Source organism: Notothenia rossii, assembly GCF_949606895.1.
Source record: "Notothenia rossii genome assembly, chromosome: 11".
Taxonomy (NCBI): Eukaryota; Metazoa; Chordata; class Actinopteri; order Perciformes; family Nototheniidae; genus Notothenia; species Notothenia rossii.
In genome coordinates this window covers 39,674,843-39,694,694 of record NC_136910.1, presented here as the reverse complement: position 1 = coordinate 39,694,694, position 19,852 = coordinate 39,674,843, and the positions used below count along the sequence as shown (strand labels likewise).

General features: G+C 41.5%; 2 protein-coding genes across 2 annotated transcripts; one reads left to right on the top strand and one right to left on the bottom strand.

Moving 5' to 3' along the window:
* Positions 1 to 1,194: 1,194 nt before the first annotated feature.
* On the top strand, positions 1,195 to 6,441 carry LOC307024513 (uncharacterized protein). Its single transcript, XM_079658706.1, has 2 exons — positions 1,195 to 2,280; positions 2,562 to 6,441. The coding sequence occupies exon 2, from the start codon at positions 4,598 to 4,600 to the stop codon at positions 5,144 to 5,146; it is 549 nt and encodes a 182-aa protein (XP_079514832.1). The 5' UTR covers positions 1,195 to 2,280; positions 2,562 to 4,597; the 3' UTR covers positions 5,147 to 6,441.
* A 123-nt stretch (positions 6,442 to 6,564) lies between these two features.
* Positions 6,565 to 19,550, bottom strand: LOC307024512 (kinesin-like protein KIF2A). The gene is made up of 21 exons (XM_079658705.1): positions 19,354 to 19,550; positions 18,951 to 19,045; positions 18,567 to 18,686; positions 18,298 to 18,352; positions 17,455 to 17,574; positions 16,849 to 16,949; positions 15,353 to 15,448; positions 15,143 to 15,197; positions 14,786 to 14,948; positions 14,486 to 14,576; positions 12,732 to 12,795; positions 12,546 to 12,637; positions 12,250 to 12,392; positions 11,949 to 12,153; positions 10,213 to 10,323; positions 10,025 to 10,092; positions 9,834 to 9,923; positions 8,865 to 9,012; positions 8,464 to 8,565; positions 7,814 to 7,949; positions 6,565 to 7,341 (listed from the first exon to the last, which is right to left on the bottom strand). Exons 2-21 carry the CDS (start codon positions 19,026 to 19,028, stop codon positions 7,256 to 7,258), a joined length of 2,124 nt encoding a protein of 707 aa, XP_079514831.1. The 5' UTR covers positions 19,029 to 19,045; positions 19,354 to 19,550; the 3' UTR covers positions 6,565 to 7,255.
* Positions 19,551 to 19,852: the final 302 nt, after the last annotated feature.

The window sequence follows — 19,852 nt, the reverse complement described above, 5'->3', positions numbered from 1 at the left end:
AGTTTACTTCCGGGTTTAAGGACGCTCTCACTGCTTGACTTGGAACCAAAATGTTGGTATCGTGACAACACTACTCTAAACAGCTCAATAGGCACACACTGTAGACACTAATTAGAAGAACACAGACTAAAACAGCAATGTACAGACGAATCAGATGATTAAACATGATCTTAAAATATATTTTATATATTTTTTGCATATTTTTTTTGCATATCTTTGTAATCATTATTTTTAATACTTTCTGCTGACACTAGGTGGGGCTGTCCCTAATGACCAGTCGCCACTGGGCGTGAGGCCTATGTGTTTGTGTATTGGAGGACAGCGGTTCAACTGGGATTTTGTGACGGCAGACTTTTTAGGTGGTCACGTATGGAAGCCCATTTCCGCCACTTGAAAAAAAATAAAATCCCCATGAAAAGTCATAATTATGAGATAAAAAAGTCGAAATTATGAGATAAAAACTCGAAATAATGAGATAAAAAGTCATAATGAGATAAAAAGTCGAAATTATGAGATAAAAAGTCGAAATTATGAGATAAAAAAGTCGAAATAATGAGATAAAAAGTCGAAATAATGAGATAAAAAGTCGAAATAATGAGATAAAAAGTCGAAATAATGAGATAAAAAGTCGAAATTATGAGATAAAAACTCGAAATAATGAGATAAAAAAGTCGAAATTATGAGATAAAAAGTCGAAATAATGAGATAAAAAGTCGAAATAATGAGATAAAAAGTCATTATGAGATAAAAAGTCGAAATTATGAGATAAAAAGTCATAATTATGAGATAAAAAGTCGAAATTATGAGATAAAAAGTCGAAATTATGAGATAAAAAAGTCGAAATTATGAGATAAAAAAGTCGAAATTATGAGATAAAAAGTCGAAATAATGAGATAAAAAGTCGAAATAATGAGATAAAAAGTCATAATTATAAGATAAAAAGTCGAAATGAGATAAAAAGTCGAAATAATGAGATAAAAAGTCGAAATAATGAGATAAAAAGTCGAAATAATGAGATAAAAAGTCGAAATTATGAGATAAAAAGTCGAAATTATGAGATAAAAAAGTCGAAATTATGAGATAAAAAGTCGAAATAATGAGATAAAAAGTCGAAATAATGAGATAAAAAGTCATAATTATGAGATAAAAAGTCGAAATAATGAGATAAAAAGTCATAATTATGAGATAAAAAGTCGAAATTATGAGATAAAAAGTCGAAATTCACGGACTCCTGGTGGACGTTAAAAAATAAACGCTTGGTTGATGCCTTGACGTTTTCCTCCCTTGTGGGCAAACTTGGCAAGGCAGCGTACGACGGGCTGTCGGGCTCGCTGTCGGGTGCGGACATTTTTCTCAGGCTGTTGGCTGAACCAAGGGCGGTGCAGCACCCCTGCCGGCGAAGGTTGAGGCTGTTGCGGCGTTTCCTCGCCCACTCACAGCCGGTCGCACCGTGAGTTCCTGGGGATGGTGACTTTCTACCACCGTTTCATCGCCCGGGCCGCCCACATTATGCGGCCGTTGTATGAGGCTTTGAAGGGCACGACCCCCATCAAGGCGATCGACTGGACGGCGGAAGCTGAGTCTGCTTTTACGGAGGTCAAGACCGCGTTGGATCAGGCGGCTCTGTTGGCGCACCCAGAGGCGCGGGAAGGTATTTTGAGTGGGGGTGCTGAGGTGCTGGACTCCAGTGAACACTATTACGGGCACTATAGAGCAGGCACAAAAAAACTCCCCACACGCAAATGTAGCAGGTATATAAATATACAGGAATGCATTCCACCAATAATCCCTCACGTTTTATTTTATTGTTCCAATATTATTTATTGTCACTTTTATTTTGGTATGTTTACTACAAAAGACCGTTTTGGGAGCTAATGCTTTTATTTTGAAGTCTTCACTTTCGGCAGTGACGTCATCTACCTCCGTTGCACCCTCTCTCACTCAGTTGTTTGTATGGCAGACTGAGGTGAGGAGAGTTTGTCATGTGCTCTTTGTAGATTTCTGTTCTAAATGATGTTTACAGTGTTTATATAATCTTAAACTGTGAAACAAGGTTATAATATCATTCCATGGTGCTAATGTGTTGCTGTGTAGTTGTTTTGCAGAAGTTTGAGTGTTTTAGCAAACTTTTAGTTAAGTGTACTGTTTAGCAGCACTTGTGAGGACTCACACACAGCACCTGCAGCATGTTTAATGGCGTCTTTTCCCCACCACAGACTGGTGTGTTGCAGACGTCCATGTGTATTAATGCTGCTGCATTATTGTGTTTACTTCATGCAGGTATGTTTGTTGCTCCCATGTTTTTGGTCTATTGTGTTTTGTACTATATGTTTATTTTATTGTTTTATTTACATGTCTAAAAATACTAATTAGCCGGTGGTGTATACATTTCCAGTGTAACTGTAATTGTACAGTGTATTGTGATCTATTGTGACAGATTTGATATCTGAATGTTTTATAAGTAATAGTCTCTCAGTTGTTTGTATGGCAGACTGAGACTGGTGTGTTGCAGACGTCCATCTGTATTAATGCTGCTGCATTATTGTGTTTACTTCATGCAGAGGAATAAATACGCCACAGTTTCGGTTAAAGACAACAACCGAATCTCCTTGTCCATCAAACACGCACAACACAACGCAGAGTCGTAGCAAGGGTCTGCTGAGAAGTAGGCCCAGACCGGCTACACAAACACACAGTAAACCCGCGACTGTTACAATGAAGGCTCGATAATCAGCTCACGGCATATAGGCAGGGGTAAAGTGCTATTTTTTACGAGTGGGGAGCGGACCTCACCTCCTCTAGGGTGGTCCGGGGGGATGCTCCCCCGGGAAGATTTTTTTTAAATATTGAAGTTAAAAGCATCAATCTGGTGCACTTTGAGAGCAACATTAAGAGATCTATGGACACATCTCTCAACATCCAGATGAAACACAACTGTAAGCAGATGTTCTTTTTCTTTATGGATATTTTACAAATCAATCCCCTTTCAAACTGTATTCTTGTTTTACTGCCATATAGTATTTCATAACTGTTTTTCCTTTATTCTCTTATTTGTTTTATAACGATAATGATCATATGAAGGTGTGCCGCGGAAATAATCTTTTGAATAATTTTTGACCAAACCGTTTGAGACCCACTGAGATACCTTAGACTAAAGTTAACTATCTAAACACTCAGAGAGTCCTTTAGCTCACCTGAGCCTCTCAGTCTGAGAGGAGAGCTCTCCTCCAGCTTGTTGTGGAACAAACAGCTCCGTATGTCCGTTAGTGCAGCTAGCTAACCAGATGCTAACAACACGGTCCCTGCTGCTGGCACCGGTCCCTCTCTCTCTCTCCCCCTCTCTCACACACACTAAATGCGCTATTTCCGCACACACAGAGCCGCGAGCTTGAATGACACAAGCACACTTTTATTTCCATGCAACTCTCTGATTGGTCTGGTGTCTTGCCTCTGTTGCATTCACTGAACATGGGAAATTACAGTCCTGCCGTCCTCTCTAGTGTCTTGATGAGGTTCACGTAAAGCACGGTTAATGTATTATATTATTGAGGTAGAATCGTCCGGGGCTACAGAAAAAACATTCGGGGCAGGCCAAGATATTATTTTACCAACAATGTGGAATTTATTGGCTACATATTACACAGATTATGCACAGCGGGAGCAGCAATAACCGTCAAATAATAATTCAGACAGGGGAGCTACGCACCCCCTGCCTGCCGCTAGGGGATGCTGCAGCGCCCTCAGCACCCCCCTTCCCGCGCCCATGGGCGCACCCATCATCCAAGGCTCCCATCTCTATTACCATAGACGCGTCGGACTACGCCGACTATCGGGCCGTCCAGTTGTGCCTGGATTATACCCGCATGGCGACGGACCAGGTCACGGACCACGTTGTACAGGCCCTGAAGGAGGACAGCTTGGGGCTGCGTTTGGAAGACGTGGTTTTCGGTGACGCAGGCATTACTCTACTGTGCGACGTCTCCACGGGCCTGCCTCGGCCAGTCGTTCCCGCCAGTTGGAGGCGCTCCGTTTTTTAGGCGATGCACGGCCTGTCTCACCCCGGCGTTAAGCCTTCAGTGCGCTTGGTGGCCGCGAAGTTCGTCTGGTGGGGGCTGAAAAAGGACCTGAGGACTTGGGCTGGTGAGGGCGTGGCTTGTCAGCGCGCCAAGGTGCACCGCCACACGAAAGCCCCTTTAGAGCGTTTCCTGGTGCCGGAGAGGAGGTTTGACCACGTCAACATCGACCTAGTGGGTCCATTGCCCTCCTCTCAGGGTTTTTCCTACCTCCTCACCATGGTGGACAGGACGACCCGTTGGCCGGAGGCGGTCCCTCTCTGTCAACATCGGCGGCTGATATAGCCCGGGCTTTCATTACGCCGTGGCGAGTGGTTTGGGGGTTAAGCTGCACAGGACTACCACTTACCACCCTCAAGCTAACGGCCTATGTGAACGGTTCCATCGCTCCATGAAGGCGGCCCTCAAGGCCGGCGGCCCTCAAGGCCGGCCTAACGGTCGGTAATTGGGTCGACAAGCTGCCGTGGGTGATGCTGGGCCTGAGGACCGCGCCTAAGTAGGATCTGCAGTGCTCCACTGCCGAGATGGTTTATGGTCAGCCGCCGAGGGTTCCGGGGGATTTCCTCCCCAACGCATCGGCTCCCTGGTCGGCGACGGCCCAGTGGGTTTTGCAGGACGCCGCGGAGGCTTTTGCTCCGATCCCCACTGCTCGGCATGGAACTCAGGTGTCCCGGGTTCCCGTGGAGCCCCGCTCGGCGGGGCATGTGTTCATCCGACACGACACGCACAGAGGCCCCCTGCAGCACCATTACGATGGGCCTTTCTGGGTCTTGGAACACGGGGACAAGCACGTCTCGGTGGACCGGGTGAAGGCTGCTCACCTGGACTTGGACCAGCCGGTGGTGCTGGCTCGACCTCCGCGACGGGGCCGCCCCCGGCCTCGACCCCTGTCACGGAATTGGGGCCTATGGTTCCGGCCCCAACTCTTCCAGCGGCCGCCCCTTCAGAGGTCGACTCCCCAGCTCCCGTTTTTCGGAGTCGGGGTGGTCGGCTTGTCGTTCCTCCCCGCCACAGAGACTTTGTGTTTAAGTGAATTCTGGGGGGGCTTGTGTGGTGACAGTTACGGGACATAATTCACTGTGTCATACAGTGTGTGTTGCAACCCGGACCCGTTAGTGAGGGTACCGGGTTGAGAGTTCCTTCATGCTAGCTGGTTACACAGAGCAGCTCATGTACTCACGTTGTCTGGATTAATAATAATAAAGTGTGGAAATCCATTCTGAATGCACCTCTGACTCCCGTTCATCCACAGCTCCTCTCTCCGCTCAGGCAGCACCCCACCCCCCCCCCCCTCCCCCCCCCCCTCCAAAGCAGTAAACCTAGGGGAAAGACTGAATCTATTCTAGTAGACCTCAACAATGGAATTATGATCAGTAGAAATGGGACCTTTAAGTAATACAAGATGATATGATGACCTCTGTGCTACGGGTGCTCCGTGCATGCATGCAGTGACATGTAATATCCAAGGATTGGAGACAGTTGGATGTTGCTGTTTTGCACATTGCAATACATTTATTTGTATTATGTTTTTTTTATGATTAGAGACTGTTGGATGCTGCTCTTTTGAGCATTGCAACACATTTATTTTCACTATGTTATTTATGATTATCTTTAGGCTCAGTAAAGATTTGATGTCAGCTGTTTCTGTCTTTTTTCTTTATTTAATACTGAAATAGAGCCTTGCTGTTTTGTTAGGGCTTTTTCTTTAAATATGAATATATATATATATATCTTTAAAATTTCCTTTTTTAAATGTCTATGCTTAAGTTTTTACATGTGTTGCTATCTGCTTTGTGTAGCGTGGTTCTACAAGCAAGTCAGTGCGTTCATTGGGTGCTATCAGAGAGTTACAAGGGTCTGTAAGTGCAATGAAAACAATTGGCCACAGCAAATCATTTATATTAAAAATGTAATTTTTACTTTTGAATACTTCAGAACAAAAGATGTATTGAATAATTTAAGTTATATATTTGTACACATATAAATCATTAGTCAAAACAGGGCTACATTTGATTGAATTATAAAAGGTATATGTGGTCAAATGAAGAGCCGTTTGGGAGCCGAGCCAAATGATCCGGCTCACTAAAAAGAGCCGGAACTCCCATCACTAATAAGAGCTAGATACAACAGGCTGACAGCATTTACTGTCTATGGTTGACCGGTGGAGGAAGTTTTAAGACAATTTACTCGAATAAAGAACAAAAACATTTTCATCAATAATTCAAGGTTAGGGGGTGAGTAACTGAAATACAAAAGTATTCCTTTAAAAAAAAGTGTATAGATCACTAATAAAAAACGAAAAACAGCTTCATTTTAGGGAATCCATCCAGTTATCCATCCTGATTTAGTGCTTTGTGAGTAATCATCAAGCACTAAATCAGTTTCCATAAATGAATAAAGAAATGTTGAAATTTCTTAAACTCTCACCTTCTTTCATATTCTTAACATTTTATAGTAAGATGTCAACAGAATGAATAAAAACAAGTACCGCAACAAGAAGTAGTTTCTTTATTTTGGCAAATGAAAAATTACTGTTTCAGTAATTATTATATGGAACACTTAAATCAATAGTTTTGTCTTTGATTTTAGTGCCCCCATTAGGTCAATTCATGTGATGCAAGGTTATTTTTGAGTTTTAAGCTTTCTCTCAATCAAACATATATTACATACAGTATCAACACAAACACACAGTGGCTCATTTTACACACAAACTCGACATGCCCTGTTCACCCCTGAGCTGAAATAAGGGGAAGTACAGGAATAAAATCCTCCAAATATTGCACAAAATGAGAAAGTTGTTTATAAAATTGGCCAAAGTGAGGATAAGCTATGATTTGAATCTATAAAAAATGTATGTAAAACAAATAATTATTCACCATTTTTTGTTTTCAAATGAAGCACTTGTATTACATATAGAAAAACCTTGTAAATACACTTCACAGGAGGATGAGAGAGCAAAGACGGACTGCTCTTTGGTATAACAGATGGACGGATGCATGGTGGAAAGCAGCGCAGCCTGTACAGCAAAGGGGTTGAGGAGGGACCAGACGCACAGAAGACAGTAAGTCATAAAATCACAACTGAGCTACATGAGCTCTTTAGTCAACACTGACCTCCTCAGTGGCAGGCCTTTGCCTTTTGTCAAGTCAGTATTACAGTGAAATATCATTTGTATTGGGTGTTTATAGTGCATGAGGCCTCTTCGGGGTTATCTGTTGGCTAGCTTGCTCCTCTTCCTGGAGTGCAGAACGGAAAGACTTGACTTTATCTAAAAAAGGAAGAGAAAATGTCATGTTTCAAAGCGTGTGCATCATACAGTATCATCGTAACATTAATTCCTGTTAACACTCAACGTTTGTATTAAGAGTTTCTCCTGAATATTCAGCCATGCAGAGACATTGATCATGAGTTTGTTTAACTGTGGTTTTATTTATTTTTCTCCTCTGCTCCAGCTGTAAAATATTACAAAATCTCCTGTGTCATGGGTTATTAAACTGTTCTTGGTGCATGAGTGATGAAGGGATCTAAGAAGGTGCAACATGACATGTCTTTCACTCTCTTTATTGTGCTGCTGCAACCTTCAAGTGAATCTGTTATCATATCAGACTTGTGTTTTGTTGAATGTAGCATTGCGCTTATTGAGACACAATAAAGACATTGTTAACTTGACGTCAGGTAACATAAAGGGGGCTGAAATAGCTAAGAGGCTTAAATATTGAGGAATGACAGATTATTTTTACCTCTCAGCTCGGTGAGGATGTCGATCTTCTGATCCAGAATTTGTTCAAGTTGAGTTGCAAATGATTCCACGTCGTAGTCCACCTCCTCCGTCATTTCTAAAAGCACCTTCTCATCCTCCAGCCAGCGGATCGACTCCTGTAAGGACACACTGCAGTTTTAACACCTCATGTTTTTTAAATACATTTGAATATGTAGGCTGATAATCGCTGGCACAACCTGACAATTTGATATTTCAAGGATCTCTAATCTTACTTTGTTTGTATGTGTGTGTTTGATATTTGGGTGGGAGTTTTACTCATTATCAACACATAGAGCTTGTATTTTGTTGGAAATTGGGTCTCTGTAGCACATCTGTGTCTGGCATGATCATGGACAAACTAAATATTTAGGAAATGAGCAGCAATAACTTAATAAAGTTTGAAAAATGTAAATTAGAAAATGTAGTTAAATACTCAAGATTAAAATAAGGATACAAAATAACTTGGTGTGATAAATTCATCTGTATTGGTTTTGAAATTATTGATTAATTACTTAAAGTAACTGTCAAGTTCATTCACATTTTGAACGATGGAATTTGCGGACGTTGCATGATTCAAATGAGGCACTCGACATTGCTGAGCTGCCTCCGTTGCTAAACGCTTTACTGTACCTGGAACACGGCCCTGTGGTCCTCCAGAACCTGCTCCTCCATCTCCACCAGCTGAGAGACGGCCTCATGGAAAGTGAAGAGCTGCGGGGAAACCTCTTCCAACTACAGAGAGAACAACCAGGAGTGTTTGGACACCATTGATACTGTGAAATAACGGTCTGCAATTTGTTTATTCAAAAATATGAATTAACTGACATAAATCTATTTAACGTCATTCTTGAAATTCTTATGTAAGTTATTGGTGATAAAGTCCACATTACATAACATATCGTCCAGTATTTAGTTTTCAGTCTGATTATAGTTTGGAGACATGAAAAATAAGTTCCTTGTCCTTAAACTGCGTTGGTAAACAAAGCCTACATACAGTACATGATGAATGAGGGAGTATCTGTTCATCTTACGTTCTGTTCACACAGCAGCTTCAGATCATCTCTCTGTGGAGAATTCCCGACTTCCCACTGAGCCTCCAGCACCTCCAGCTGGTTGACACCACATCCTCCCTGACGGATGTCCATCACTGCTTCAGGGTCCATCGAGAGCTCCTTCACACTAAAATAACAAAATGACTGTTGGTACTTCTGCTGAGCTGTCTGATGTAGAAAAAGGGGTTGCTCGTTGCATGCAATAGTCTGAGATGCTGCTGGTGAAAATACTGATCACACACATGGAAACAAAAACAATACAGACTGACTCCATGCAGGCTCAGGAGAAATCAAGCCTGGAAAAAATAAAAGCAGTAAAATAAACACATTCTTGGGGATGGAGAAAACTTAAAAATGCAGAAATGATCCCAACAAACTTGAGTGAAGTAACAACTTGAGCCATTGTCCAACACCATCCTACTGTTGAATATACTGTGAATATTTCGGAGGCCCCAGTAATGTCTTTGGTAGCCTACATGTAAACTCCCAACATTAAATATCAATTAAAGGACAAATACAAATCCTCTGCTTTGAATAATTTGTGTCTGATATGGTTACATTGAAATCCTTCTACCTCAATGAACATCCAGAATATATAAATATGCAAACATTGGTTATCAACACTTTGTCGACTGATGTCCTTTCTGAGTGTTTTGTGCATTTCCACCTCCTACTCATTGTTTCAGTAACATACTGGACCATGATTGGCTCAAAACTAGTACTACTACAAACTCATGCTCTTCTGAACCCATATTGAAGGTGAGCTCATTCTTCCAGATAAGTGCTCGCATTACACAAAATAATGATTATTAGCCAGAAAGCTTAACATATTTCTATATCGCTTATTGACTTGGAGTAACTTTTGAGTGGACAGGAAGAAACAAAAAGTGGTTATGATGGGGTAATGTGGAGAGAAATGATGAAAGACTTAGTAGAAAGTGATCATACTCATAAGTTGGGGAGAGGTCCGAGCGGCTCCCTGAACACCCGCTCTGGTTGAAGGGAATATCTGAAGGACTTATCCCAAACTCTTTTACTCTGGCAGGAGAGAGACAGAAAAACACAACATGAGCAGACAGTAGAGAATAATGTAATGTTTTGCAATCATTCTCTTTTTTTTGTCCTGTGATCGGATTTACCTGTTGGCATATCTCAGCGTGTTCAAGGTGTTTTCACATGACGCCATTCCAGGAGAGATGGTTGCAATCTGGGCAGGGAAATATCAAGAGGGTTAGATCAGTATTTATTAGAAAAAAAGACCAAAATATATAATAATCAATTAGTCCAAGGAGGTACAGTTATACACAAAGCTTAACTTGTTTCTCACCATGCATGTTCTGGAGTTCTCTCCTATGAAGGAGTCCCTCAGCACTTGGGTTAGCTTGCTGGCTCTAAACGGAGTGTGAGGTTTGTTTCTGCCCAGCGCTCGAATACACTCCTGCAGACAGAGACAGGAACATTATCAGTGGCAGAACAATCTCCAAATGTCCAATTATACAGACGCAATTAGACAACACTTTTGATAATCGCTTAACTATATAAAATGTACTTTGGTACATTCCCAAATGTGTGAATTTGCAGCTTTTTTAATATCATATAGTGGTTACATAGTTCTTGACCTTTGACCACCACATTTAAATCAGTTCACCTTAAAGGAGACCTATCATGCTATATTTAAATGATATGGTGTATGACCATACCTATATAAGGTATATTTATACATTTTATTTTTCAAAATACCAAACAGATCATTTTTTAGCCATGCCTCGTTTCGCTCATTTTCGCTCTATTGCAAGCCTGTCTTTGAAAATTCTGAGCAGCAGCTGACCACGCCCCCCTGCAGAAGAGGGGGGCATGAGCCGGCGAGGGTCACGTTACCATGCTTGCTGTGATTACGAGTGTGGAATAAACATGTCATCTCAGAGCAATGCATGTGTTCAAGCATATTATCAATTTGATCCAGAAACTGACCCTGAAGCAGCGGAGGTTTTGGTGGAGGTGCAAACATCTCGGTTGCAGCAGGACGTTTCTGAATGGTTAGTTGACAAGCTGTTGTCCCTATTTATTTCACTCTGTTTGTTACGATGCTTGCTACTTATTCCGTTCATATTTTGGCTAATTAGCAAGAATGCAATGTGTACAGTTTGTAACTTAGAGTTTGACTCAGTAATAAGTCTCTGAAAGGCGGGGAAAAGTTGTGTGGATAGAGGCAGAGCGCAGCGGCAGGCAGGCAGCAGGGTGCAATACAGCCCCCCCACAGAGCGCACCCAGAGGACAGGCTGCGTCACCTCACTTTGTAACCCAGGAAAGGAGCAGGAATCCTGGGTACGTGAGTGTTAAAAGTGCATTAAACTGTTTTAATCCGACAGCCGCTGATGTGCACGGAAGTCTGTCCGTTTCGTTAACATTTGAATAGCCAGATGGACGGAAATCCGTCCTATATGCGAATGAGAGGTTTGGCAATGCACGTGGCCATGGCTCATTTCCCTGATAGGTGGAGAGTTGACCAATAAACGGAGCACCTCTTTGTGACGTAGAAAAGTGTTGAAATCTGGATCCGTTTTTTTCAGATCCGTTGCAGCCCCTTTTTTAGAGATTTGGCTAGGGAGGAAAATAGAGAGGGTTGTGTTTTCTGACACTTGGTGAGTTCCCTGGAACACCGGGGAAACATATTCATGTATAAAAGACGTACAAAGGTGAATTTTGCATGATAGGTCCCCTTTAAGTACAAATTGAAGTTTGGGCTTCCTTAAGAGTTCTTGAGAGATTGTGTTTGAGGAAATGGGATGGACTTGAAGTCAAAGTGATGTTGAACTTTTGACTAACAGAATTGAATCAGTTTATCCTTGGGTTGAAGTGGACATTTGTGCCAAATTTGAATAATTCCCTTAAATTGTTAGGATTAGATCAATGAAATATTGTGTTCACGAACTGAGACTGATGGATGGAAAGACACAAAATCTTTGTCATAAACAATGTTGCACTTAAAAACGGAGTAACCTCCACAACCCAAACAGGATTTAAAGCTAAGCACAGGATACATCTAGGTAGTGAAGAGGAGACCTTTAGTGCCAGCAGGCTCTTGTTGATCTCGGCTCCTTCGAGGCGAGTCTGTCGGTCAGCGCTGGATGTGTCCGCCCCTCTTTCATTCCCCGCCAGATCAATAAGGGAGAACTTTCCGTGCATCTTCCCCCGCCGGCGCAGAATGATCTGGAAGACGGCATGGCTCCGAGAAGAGTGAGCATTCGCCGAGGTCTGACCAGAAGTCCTTAAGGAGATGCAGACGGAGACATGAAGACCAGTCCTAACTTTCAGAACAAACTTCTGTTCATACTGCTGTGTCTTTCTTATAAGATCGTACTACCTGCAGCTGTTTCCGATTTCGATGAGTTTGAGGACCTCCTCTGTGCACTTCACCTCCCTCTCATGCAGCCCGACCACCTGCACCTGCTGCTTCCCGTCCTCCAGGACCCGTAACTTGGTTTTCCGGTTAAGCAGGTCAAACACCTTTTCAAAAAACGAATAGAAAAGTAGAAAATGATGGCATTAGTTATTTTCGTCAGGCAGTTCTGGTTGAAGCATTAAGCCAAATTGAAATAAGGCACATTCAGAAATCTCTTCTAAATAAATACATTTCATGTTGTGGTAAAAGACACTTGCCTTCCCGCTGTAAATTTCAAAAAATGTCGCAAAGATTTGGAGATCCAACTTCTTGTAATTTGGCTTCTTTATCATGAGAAAGACATCTCTGGCTGCAAGAAGACAGAAAATGAAAGACCAGAATTCACTCAGATGCAGCTATCAGTAGTGAAGTTAATGTAGAAGTAATGTATAGGAGAAACTGACCAGACAGTGCATAGATCCCTTTAGAGCAGTCTTGGTTCTTTCCAGAAAAGTCCCCTCCCATCGTCTGAAAGGGAGATATGTGTTAAAACAGGAATGGTATATACAGGACTGTCTCAGAAAATTAGAATATTGTGATAAAGTTCTTTATTTTCTGTAATGCAATTAAAAAAACAAAAATGTCATACATTCTGGATTCATTACAAATCAACTGAAATATTGCAAGCCTTTTATTATTTTAATATTGCTGATTATGGCATACAGCTTAAGAAAACTCAAATATCCTATCTCTAAATATTAGAATATCATGAAAAAGTATACTAGTAGGGTGTTCAACGAATCACTTGAATCGTCGAATTAACTCGAAACACCTGCAAGGGTTTCCTGAGCCTTGAAAAACACTCAGCTTGGTTCAGTAAACTAAATCACAAGTATGGGGAAGACTGCTGATCTGACTGCTGTCCAGAGGACCGTCATTGACACCCTCCATCAGGAGGGTAAGACACAAAAAGAAATTTCTCAAAGAGCAAGCTGTTCACAGAGTGCAGTTTCAAAGCACATCCACAAAAAGTCTGTTGGAAGGGGGAAATGTGGCAGGAAACGCTGCACAACCAAGAGAGATGACCGCAGCCTTAACAGCATTGTGAAGAAGAGTCGCTTCCAGAATTTGGGGGAGCTTCAAAGACAGTGGACTGAAGCTGGAGTCCAGGTATCAAAAGTCACTGTTCACAGACGTGTCCGGGAAATGGGCTACAATAGCCGTATTCCCATGGTCAAGCCACTTCTGAACTCAAGACAACGGAAGAGGCGTCTGACTTGGGCTAAGGAAAAGAAGCACTGGACAGTTGCACAGTGGTCCAAAGTCCTCTTTTCAGACGAAAGCAAGTTTTGTATTTCATTTGGAAGTCAAGGCGCCAGAGTCTGGAGAAAGGCTGGAGAGGAGCAAAATCCAAGTTGCTTGAAATCCAGTGTGAAGTTCCCACAGTCAGCGATGGTTTGGGGAGCCGTGTCAGCTGCTGGTGTTGGTCCACTGTGTTTCATCAAGCCCAGAGTAAATGCAGCTGTGTACCAAGAGATTTTAGAGCACTACATGCTTCCGTCTGCTGAAAAGCTCTATGGAGATGAGGAATTCATTTTCCAGCATGATCTGGCACCTGCCCACAGTGCCAAAACCACCAGTAACTGGTGTACTGACCATGGCATTACTGTCCTCGATTGGCCTGCAAATTCCCCTGACCTGAACCCCATAGAGAATATGTGGGGTATTGTGAAGAAGAAGCTGAAAGACACCAGACCCAACAATGCTAATGAGCTAAAGGCCGCTATTGAAGCATCCTGGGCATCCATAACACCTCAGCAATGCCACAGGCTGATTGCCTCCATGCCACGCCGCATTGATGCAGCAATCCGTGCAAAAGGATTCCCAACCAAGTACTGAGTGCATTAATGGACATTTTCAAATGTTTGATTGTGTTTTGCTGTTATAAATCTTTTTTTTTTACTTGGTCTGAGGAACTATTCTAATTTTTTGAGATAGGATTTTTGAGTTTTCTTAAGCTGTATGCCATAATCAGCAATATTAAAATAATAAAAGGCTTGCAATATTTCAGTTGATTTGTAATGAATCCAGAATGTATGACATTTTTTTTTTTTTTTTTTAATTGCATTACAGAAAATAAAGAACTTTATCACAATATTCTAATTTTCTGAGACAGTCCTGTATATATATATAATAAGGTTCAAATTAAAGCGCTCACATGTGTTTTCCCACTTCCAGTTTGTCCGTATGCAAAGCAAGTTGCCATTCCTCGCTCAAAAATTGTTTCAACCAGAGGCTGAGCAGTGAACCTGAAAGAAGAGCTTTTGTTAGCAAACAGGAAACTATGGGTATCTTAAGTGTTCAACATTAAATAAATACTTCTGCAATAATGAATTGTTATTTCTCAATAGAGATCAGTCAACTTCTATTTCATGAAGTCATTTTTACCTCCACTTTTTGTTATGTAAAGTTTGTTATAATCCCATATGATTTCACTTTGGTTTACAAAGAAAATCACCTGTAAACCATTTCATTGGTGGAGCTCTCATCAAAGGTGTAGTCGAACCGGAAAGTTTGGTTTTCCAGGTAGCGGGTCAGGTCTACTTTCTGCTTGGGCTCATGGACCATCACCACATCCTTACTGGGAATGGTGATCACATCCAAATCCTTCATTGTCAACTCTGAAGAGAAACATGGACAATTGTTTTATTAATGGGTAAACAAAGGCTAAAAAGAACATGTCCTTTACTGTGACTGAATGGAAATGGAAATGGAAACCATGGAAACCATTGAAATATTTAGAAGCAGATGAAAATCTGCATACTGTAACATTTCATTGGATTTCTATCTAAACACACTGATTATATAAACGTACCTTTTTTATTGAGGGGTCGGGCACGTACACACACGCATATCCTGTGCTCCTCGATCTGTAACAATTTAAAGTAAAGGTACATGTATAAGTTCTCAGCAGGTGAAGGCCACCCGATATGTCTTCAGTTTTCGACTCCATCTTTATTTCCCCATTAGATGAAACAAACTTCTTGACACTGAACTTGGAAATGTGTCTTTAAACCAGACTTACCAGATCATTGCTGGTCAAAGGCCTGCAGTCAAGACTGTCTTTGAAGTCTCTGATCATACACATGATTTCATAATTTGGTAACTGAACATCCACCTCCTGAAATGATACAAAGAACACAAGTTAAAAATGAAACATACTTTTGAAAAGCTACTTACACATTTTTGCTTTTCTACATTTTACATTTGAAATTGCCTGAAACAAACAAAAACAACCTTCTTAATTTTGGATATCATATATTATATTTGAGATCCTGGTAGAGTTTTGCATTGGCCAAAAACGGAGAAGCAAACTCTGCCTAAAATTTGAATCTATATTTTGTATTGATTTCATACATATTATTTACCAACAAACTATATTAGCACAAATTCCCCTTGTCCATATGAACTTCAACACATTTATATTAACACATGTCAGTAAACAATTCACATATCTTCCATCCTACTTTCCTCCTTTTCTTTAAGTTGGATATTTTTGGCATACACACTGAGTATCCAGAATGCAGTGTAAGACATTTTGTGTATAGTAGACACACTTTTAAGCGAAAGAAAATGAACAATATTTGCATATTCATACATTCAGTTATTTTTGCTGTACAGTTGTTTTGTTTTGGCCATCAGTAAGAAAACCTTACACTGAAACCAAACAATGTTTTCTTAAAGGGCCCATGTCATGCTTTTCCATTTATTACCCGTCCCCTTGTGTGTTACGAAGGTTTTTCTGCATGTAAACGGTCTGCAGAGTCACAAACCCTCAAAGTACACCCTGTAGCGAGTAAAACTCTAACACAGAAAAGACCTGCCTATGCTGCCCCAGAACGCCTCGTTGGAGATTTCTCATTTTCCATTGTTTGCTTCCTGGGTTCTCTGACGTGTGAACACCCAAATCCACAACAAATGACCGGACCAATCCGCGGAGCACCTCACACACCAGGCTCCCTTGGCTAACTAACAAGGAGTCCCCATTGACTTGCATAGAGCTCCCTGAACGCTGGTAATAGACGAGTTGGGATCACGGAGAAATACTCTCCGCAGACCCATTCTCACAGCGTTATAAACCTTTTTCTTACTCAATATCAAGCCACACTTTTTGTTTTTACTTCGGCTATGGGTGTTTGTGTGTGCTCAGGATGAGTTTCGCTGTGTCCCTCTGTATCGCCGGCCCGGAAACCTGTTCAATCCTCGCAGTAGCGAGCCTCGCAACGTCCCAACCAATCAGAGCACACTGGGCTCACAGGGAGGGGGGGGCAGGAGCTCCAACAAGCCGTTTAGGACAGAGAGTGAATACCTGGTGAATATACACATACTATACAGAGATGCTGTATGAGAAACCAATGTGAGTTTGGAAAATTGCACAATGTAAATCTATTCTAGTAGACCTCAACAATGGAATTATGATCAGTAGAAATGGCCATGACATGGGACCTTTAACCTCAGATGCTCTGTATGTTGTGTGTGTATATACTGTAAGTGTGTGTACTGCGTGTGTGTGCTCCTCACTTGTGCCCTCTTCTCTCTGAGCTCTTGTTGCTGAATTCGCCTCTTCTCTCGTTTCTCCTGCAGTTTCTCTACTTCTTTCACACAGTTGGATTTTTTCCGTGCTAGAAAGAAAGGAGATAATCAAAATAACTATACTGTATTTTTCTTATAGACTTTGAGCCCCAGACCATTCATTCCTCCCGTTTGTTGGGTAGTACAAATATCATAATAAGTTATTCTGCTGCTTTCAGAAGTCATGCTCTACGCGTTGAATGAAAGAATTATTGTACTTTAACGCAATAGTAGCAAACGTTTATTCAAATTCCGACAGCCACAGCTGAAAACCACAACAAGTGCTGTAGTATGAGTCTCAGCCTGAAGCCAAGCATGTGAGAGACTGTGAAAGAGCCTTTGACGCTCTCGCGGACCACAGCTGTGTGGGAGCATTACATCACCATTTGTGGCCTCTGCAACGTAATCCCTTCACAAAAAAAAACTCCAATAGAAAAGAACAACAACACTCAATGGGTCAGGAAACTAACATAAAGTGCATCTTAGATCATACAACTAAAGCATGTGGACTAGAATGACCTCTGGCATGTAGGATGCTGATAGAGACTGTGTTACCGTTCTGCTGCTGTAGCAGGGTCTGGCTGAGTGCAGACTGGGGAGCGATGGCTGGGGGGGGGGGCTCTGCAGGTTGGCTGTGCTGGCTGGGACGGGCCCGGGTGGTTCCCACTGCTGCAGCTGAGGAGCACAAAGATAATCCCACAGTTTTACAAAAATAATAAAATAGACAAATGTATTTTTCAACCTAAATCCACTGGTATCTTTTCATGCAGATAGTTTGGGATTAATAAAGAGAGAAATGGCTAAATATTTATTTGTTCTAGTTTCTCAAATTAGATTATTTAAAAAATGTTTGGGCTTTATAATAGTAAACTGAAGTAAGATTGCAACAATTTTACTAAATGATAGTCAATTGACCATACAACATTTTACCATTTTAATGGTCACTGTTTTTTTAATTATAGCTATAATATTATTTCGTTTTTTTAAACTTCAGTTTCAATAATGTAAGGGCTTGGCGGATTGAATACAGAAATGATTATGTTGGTATGGAGTCAGTCGCTGAGCTGTGGGGTACAAGTGGATCCCCACTTATTTTTAAGCTTGTATTTGTATACACTTTTAAAGATAAGAACCATTAAAAGTATGCAAATGAGCTATTAGCGACTCATGCTAAAGTAAACAAGATGTACAGAAAACTATGCCTGGATAATTGTGTTATTATCAGGGCAGTTTTTTATTTGATTTCTAATGACATCTTGAAGTGTATGTCACTGAATCTAAAAATGTCTGCGCCCGTATTCATTTGGCTGAGTTATAATTCACATTGTGTCAATCTTGCAACAAGGGTTTTAAAGTAAATTACAGTCACTGAAACCCTCTGAATTTAATCAAACATACCTCTATTCTCCCGTGGAGGATTCTCAGCTTTAGGTATTGCTGTAATCCGTTTGGTCTGAAAAGAAATAAACCAATACAGCATTGAAAGTAGACTGATATAGAGACTGCAAGATTAAATGGACATTCACCTTAATTAATATATAATGGGTATCTTTCCCTTTCATTGAGAATTACATACTTAGGTCATTAGGAAATGTAACATAGCATTTTGCTCAAATTAGTGGGGTCAAAAATATAAAGTTGATTGACTGATATTGATGGGAGCAGACCTTGGGGAGTTTGCTGGTTTTGGCAACGTTGGAAGGAGGAAGAGGAACCTCAGGACTCTGTGGTATCTCCTCATCAGGAACAACATCTGGATTCAGAGCAAAGACGCTCTCCAGATCAATCTGAGGCAGAAACAGGACAAAGATAACAAAGCTAACTGTACCTAATTAAGCTTTTGTGGCAGGAAATCACAAACTTTGGAACAGGAATGTATATTATTATAAACCGTTATGTATATGTTTTAAATGGAGAGCTAGTTAATTACTTGGTGTGGTGCCACTACTTATCTTCCAGACCAACTTAGAGGACAGAGAGACATTTGGTGGTTTTAATGGGACATTCAGAGTTCATACAGGAAGTTAGTGGCAGGAAAGTGGCAGCTATACCTCTTTCCCTTTGGTGTCTCCATTCTCGATCCACTCCACTGTCACACTGTCATTGTCCTCATGCAGTGATGTGACCATCGCCTGGTGTATTCGTCCTGCAGAGAGAAAAAGAGATGTGATGCCTGCTCAGTGCTGCATGGAACTGTAGAGTATAGGATGTACAGCTGCTTTTAGCCTTTAAATCACAGGAAACAAACATTAACATAACCAATAAGCCATATACAGAATACATCTCTAACTGAGAATATTAATATTGGATCATTTCCATTTTGGTTTCCTGCAGTCATAACTTGACACTGAAATAAGGAGACTGGTCTGAGATGCTAATGGGTGTGGCTCATGATGGATGATGATAAAGACTTTAGCCCTGTCATTCACAACTTCAAGAGCAGAATTCACTTACTGGCTGTTATTTAGATTCTTGCCAGCCTTTTCCACTCATTTGAATGGTAAAATAAATCTCCATAAGGCTGTATTAGAGCTATTTTAGTGGCAGTCAGATGGGGGAGAGGCCCCATGAATGAAGCCATCCTTGAGCCCAGGATTCACAGGCCACTGCTGGATGATGCAGTGCAGTTAGCATGCACCCTGGAGGGACTGTAGCCATTATGCAGAGAGGGCAGATGAACCAGAGCAAGACAGGGCAGGTGTCTGTTTTATTTGAGCGTTCAGCCGCACAGGTGGACGGACCCGCCCGCCTGCAGCTCGGGCCGGCCGGCGAGTGTCTGTCTGACTGACAGTCGACAGCAGCATGATATAAAAACAACATTTCTGCTCGTCTTAACGCATCATTCATCGTGTTTTTTAACAAGACATCCCTATGAAAAGATGTAGCGGCTGGCTAGCTTAGCAGAAAACACCCCGCTGCGGTGTTCGTTAACGTTAGCTCCTCTCCTCCGGAT

Excerpts from the sequence above, each read along its gene's own strand:
- LOC307024513 (XM_079658706.1), top strand. The coding sequence starts at position 4,598 with ATGGTTTATGGTCAGCCGCCGAGGGTTCCGGGGGATTTCCTCCCCAAC.
- LOC307024512 (XM_079658705.1), bottom strand. The coding sequence starts at position 19,028 with ATGGTCACATCACTGCATGAGGACAATGACAGTGTGACAGTGGAGTGG. Across the intron at positions 18,353-18,566 it reads AAACCAGCAAACTCCCCAAG|ACCAAACGGATTACAGCAAT; the intron begins GTCTGCTCCCAT and ends ATTTCTTTTCAG. Across the intron at positions 10,093-10,212 it reads AGAACTCCAGAACATGCATG|ATTGCAACCATCTCTCCTGG; the intron begins GTGAGAAACAAG and ends TTCCCTGCCCAG.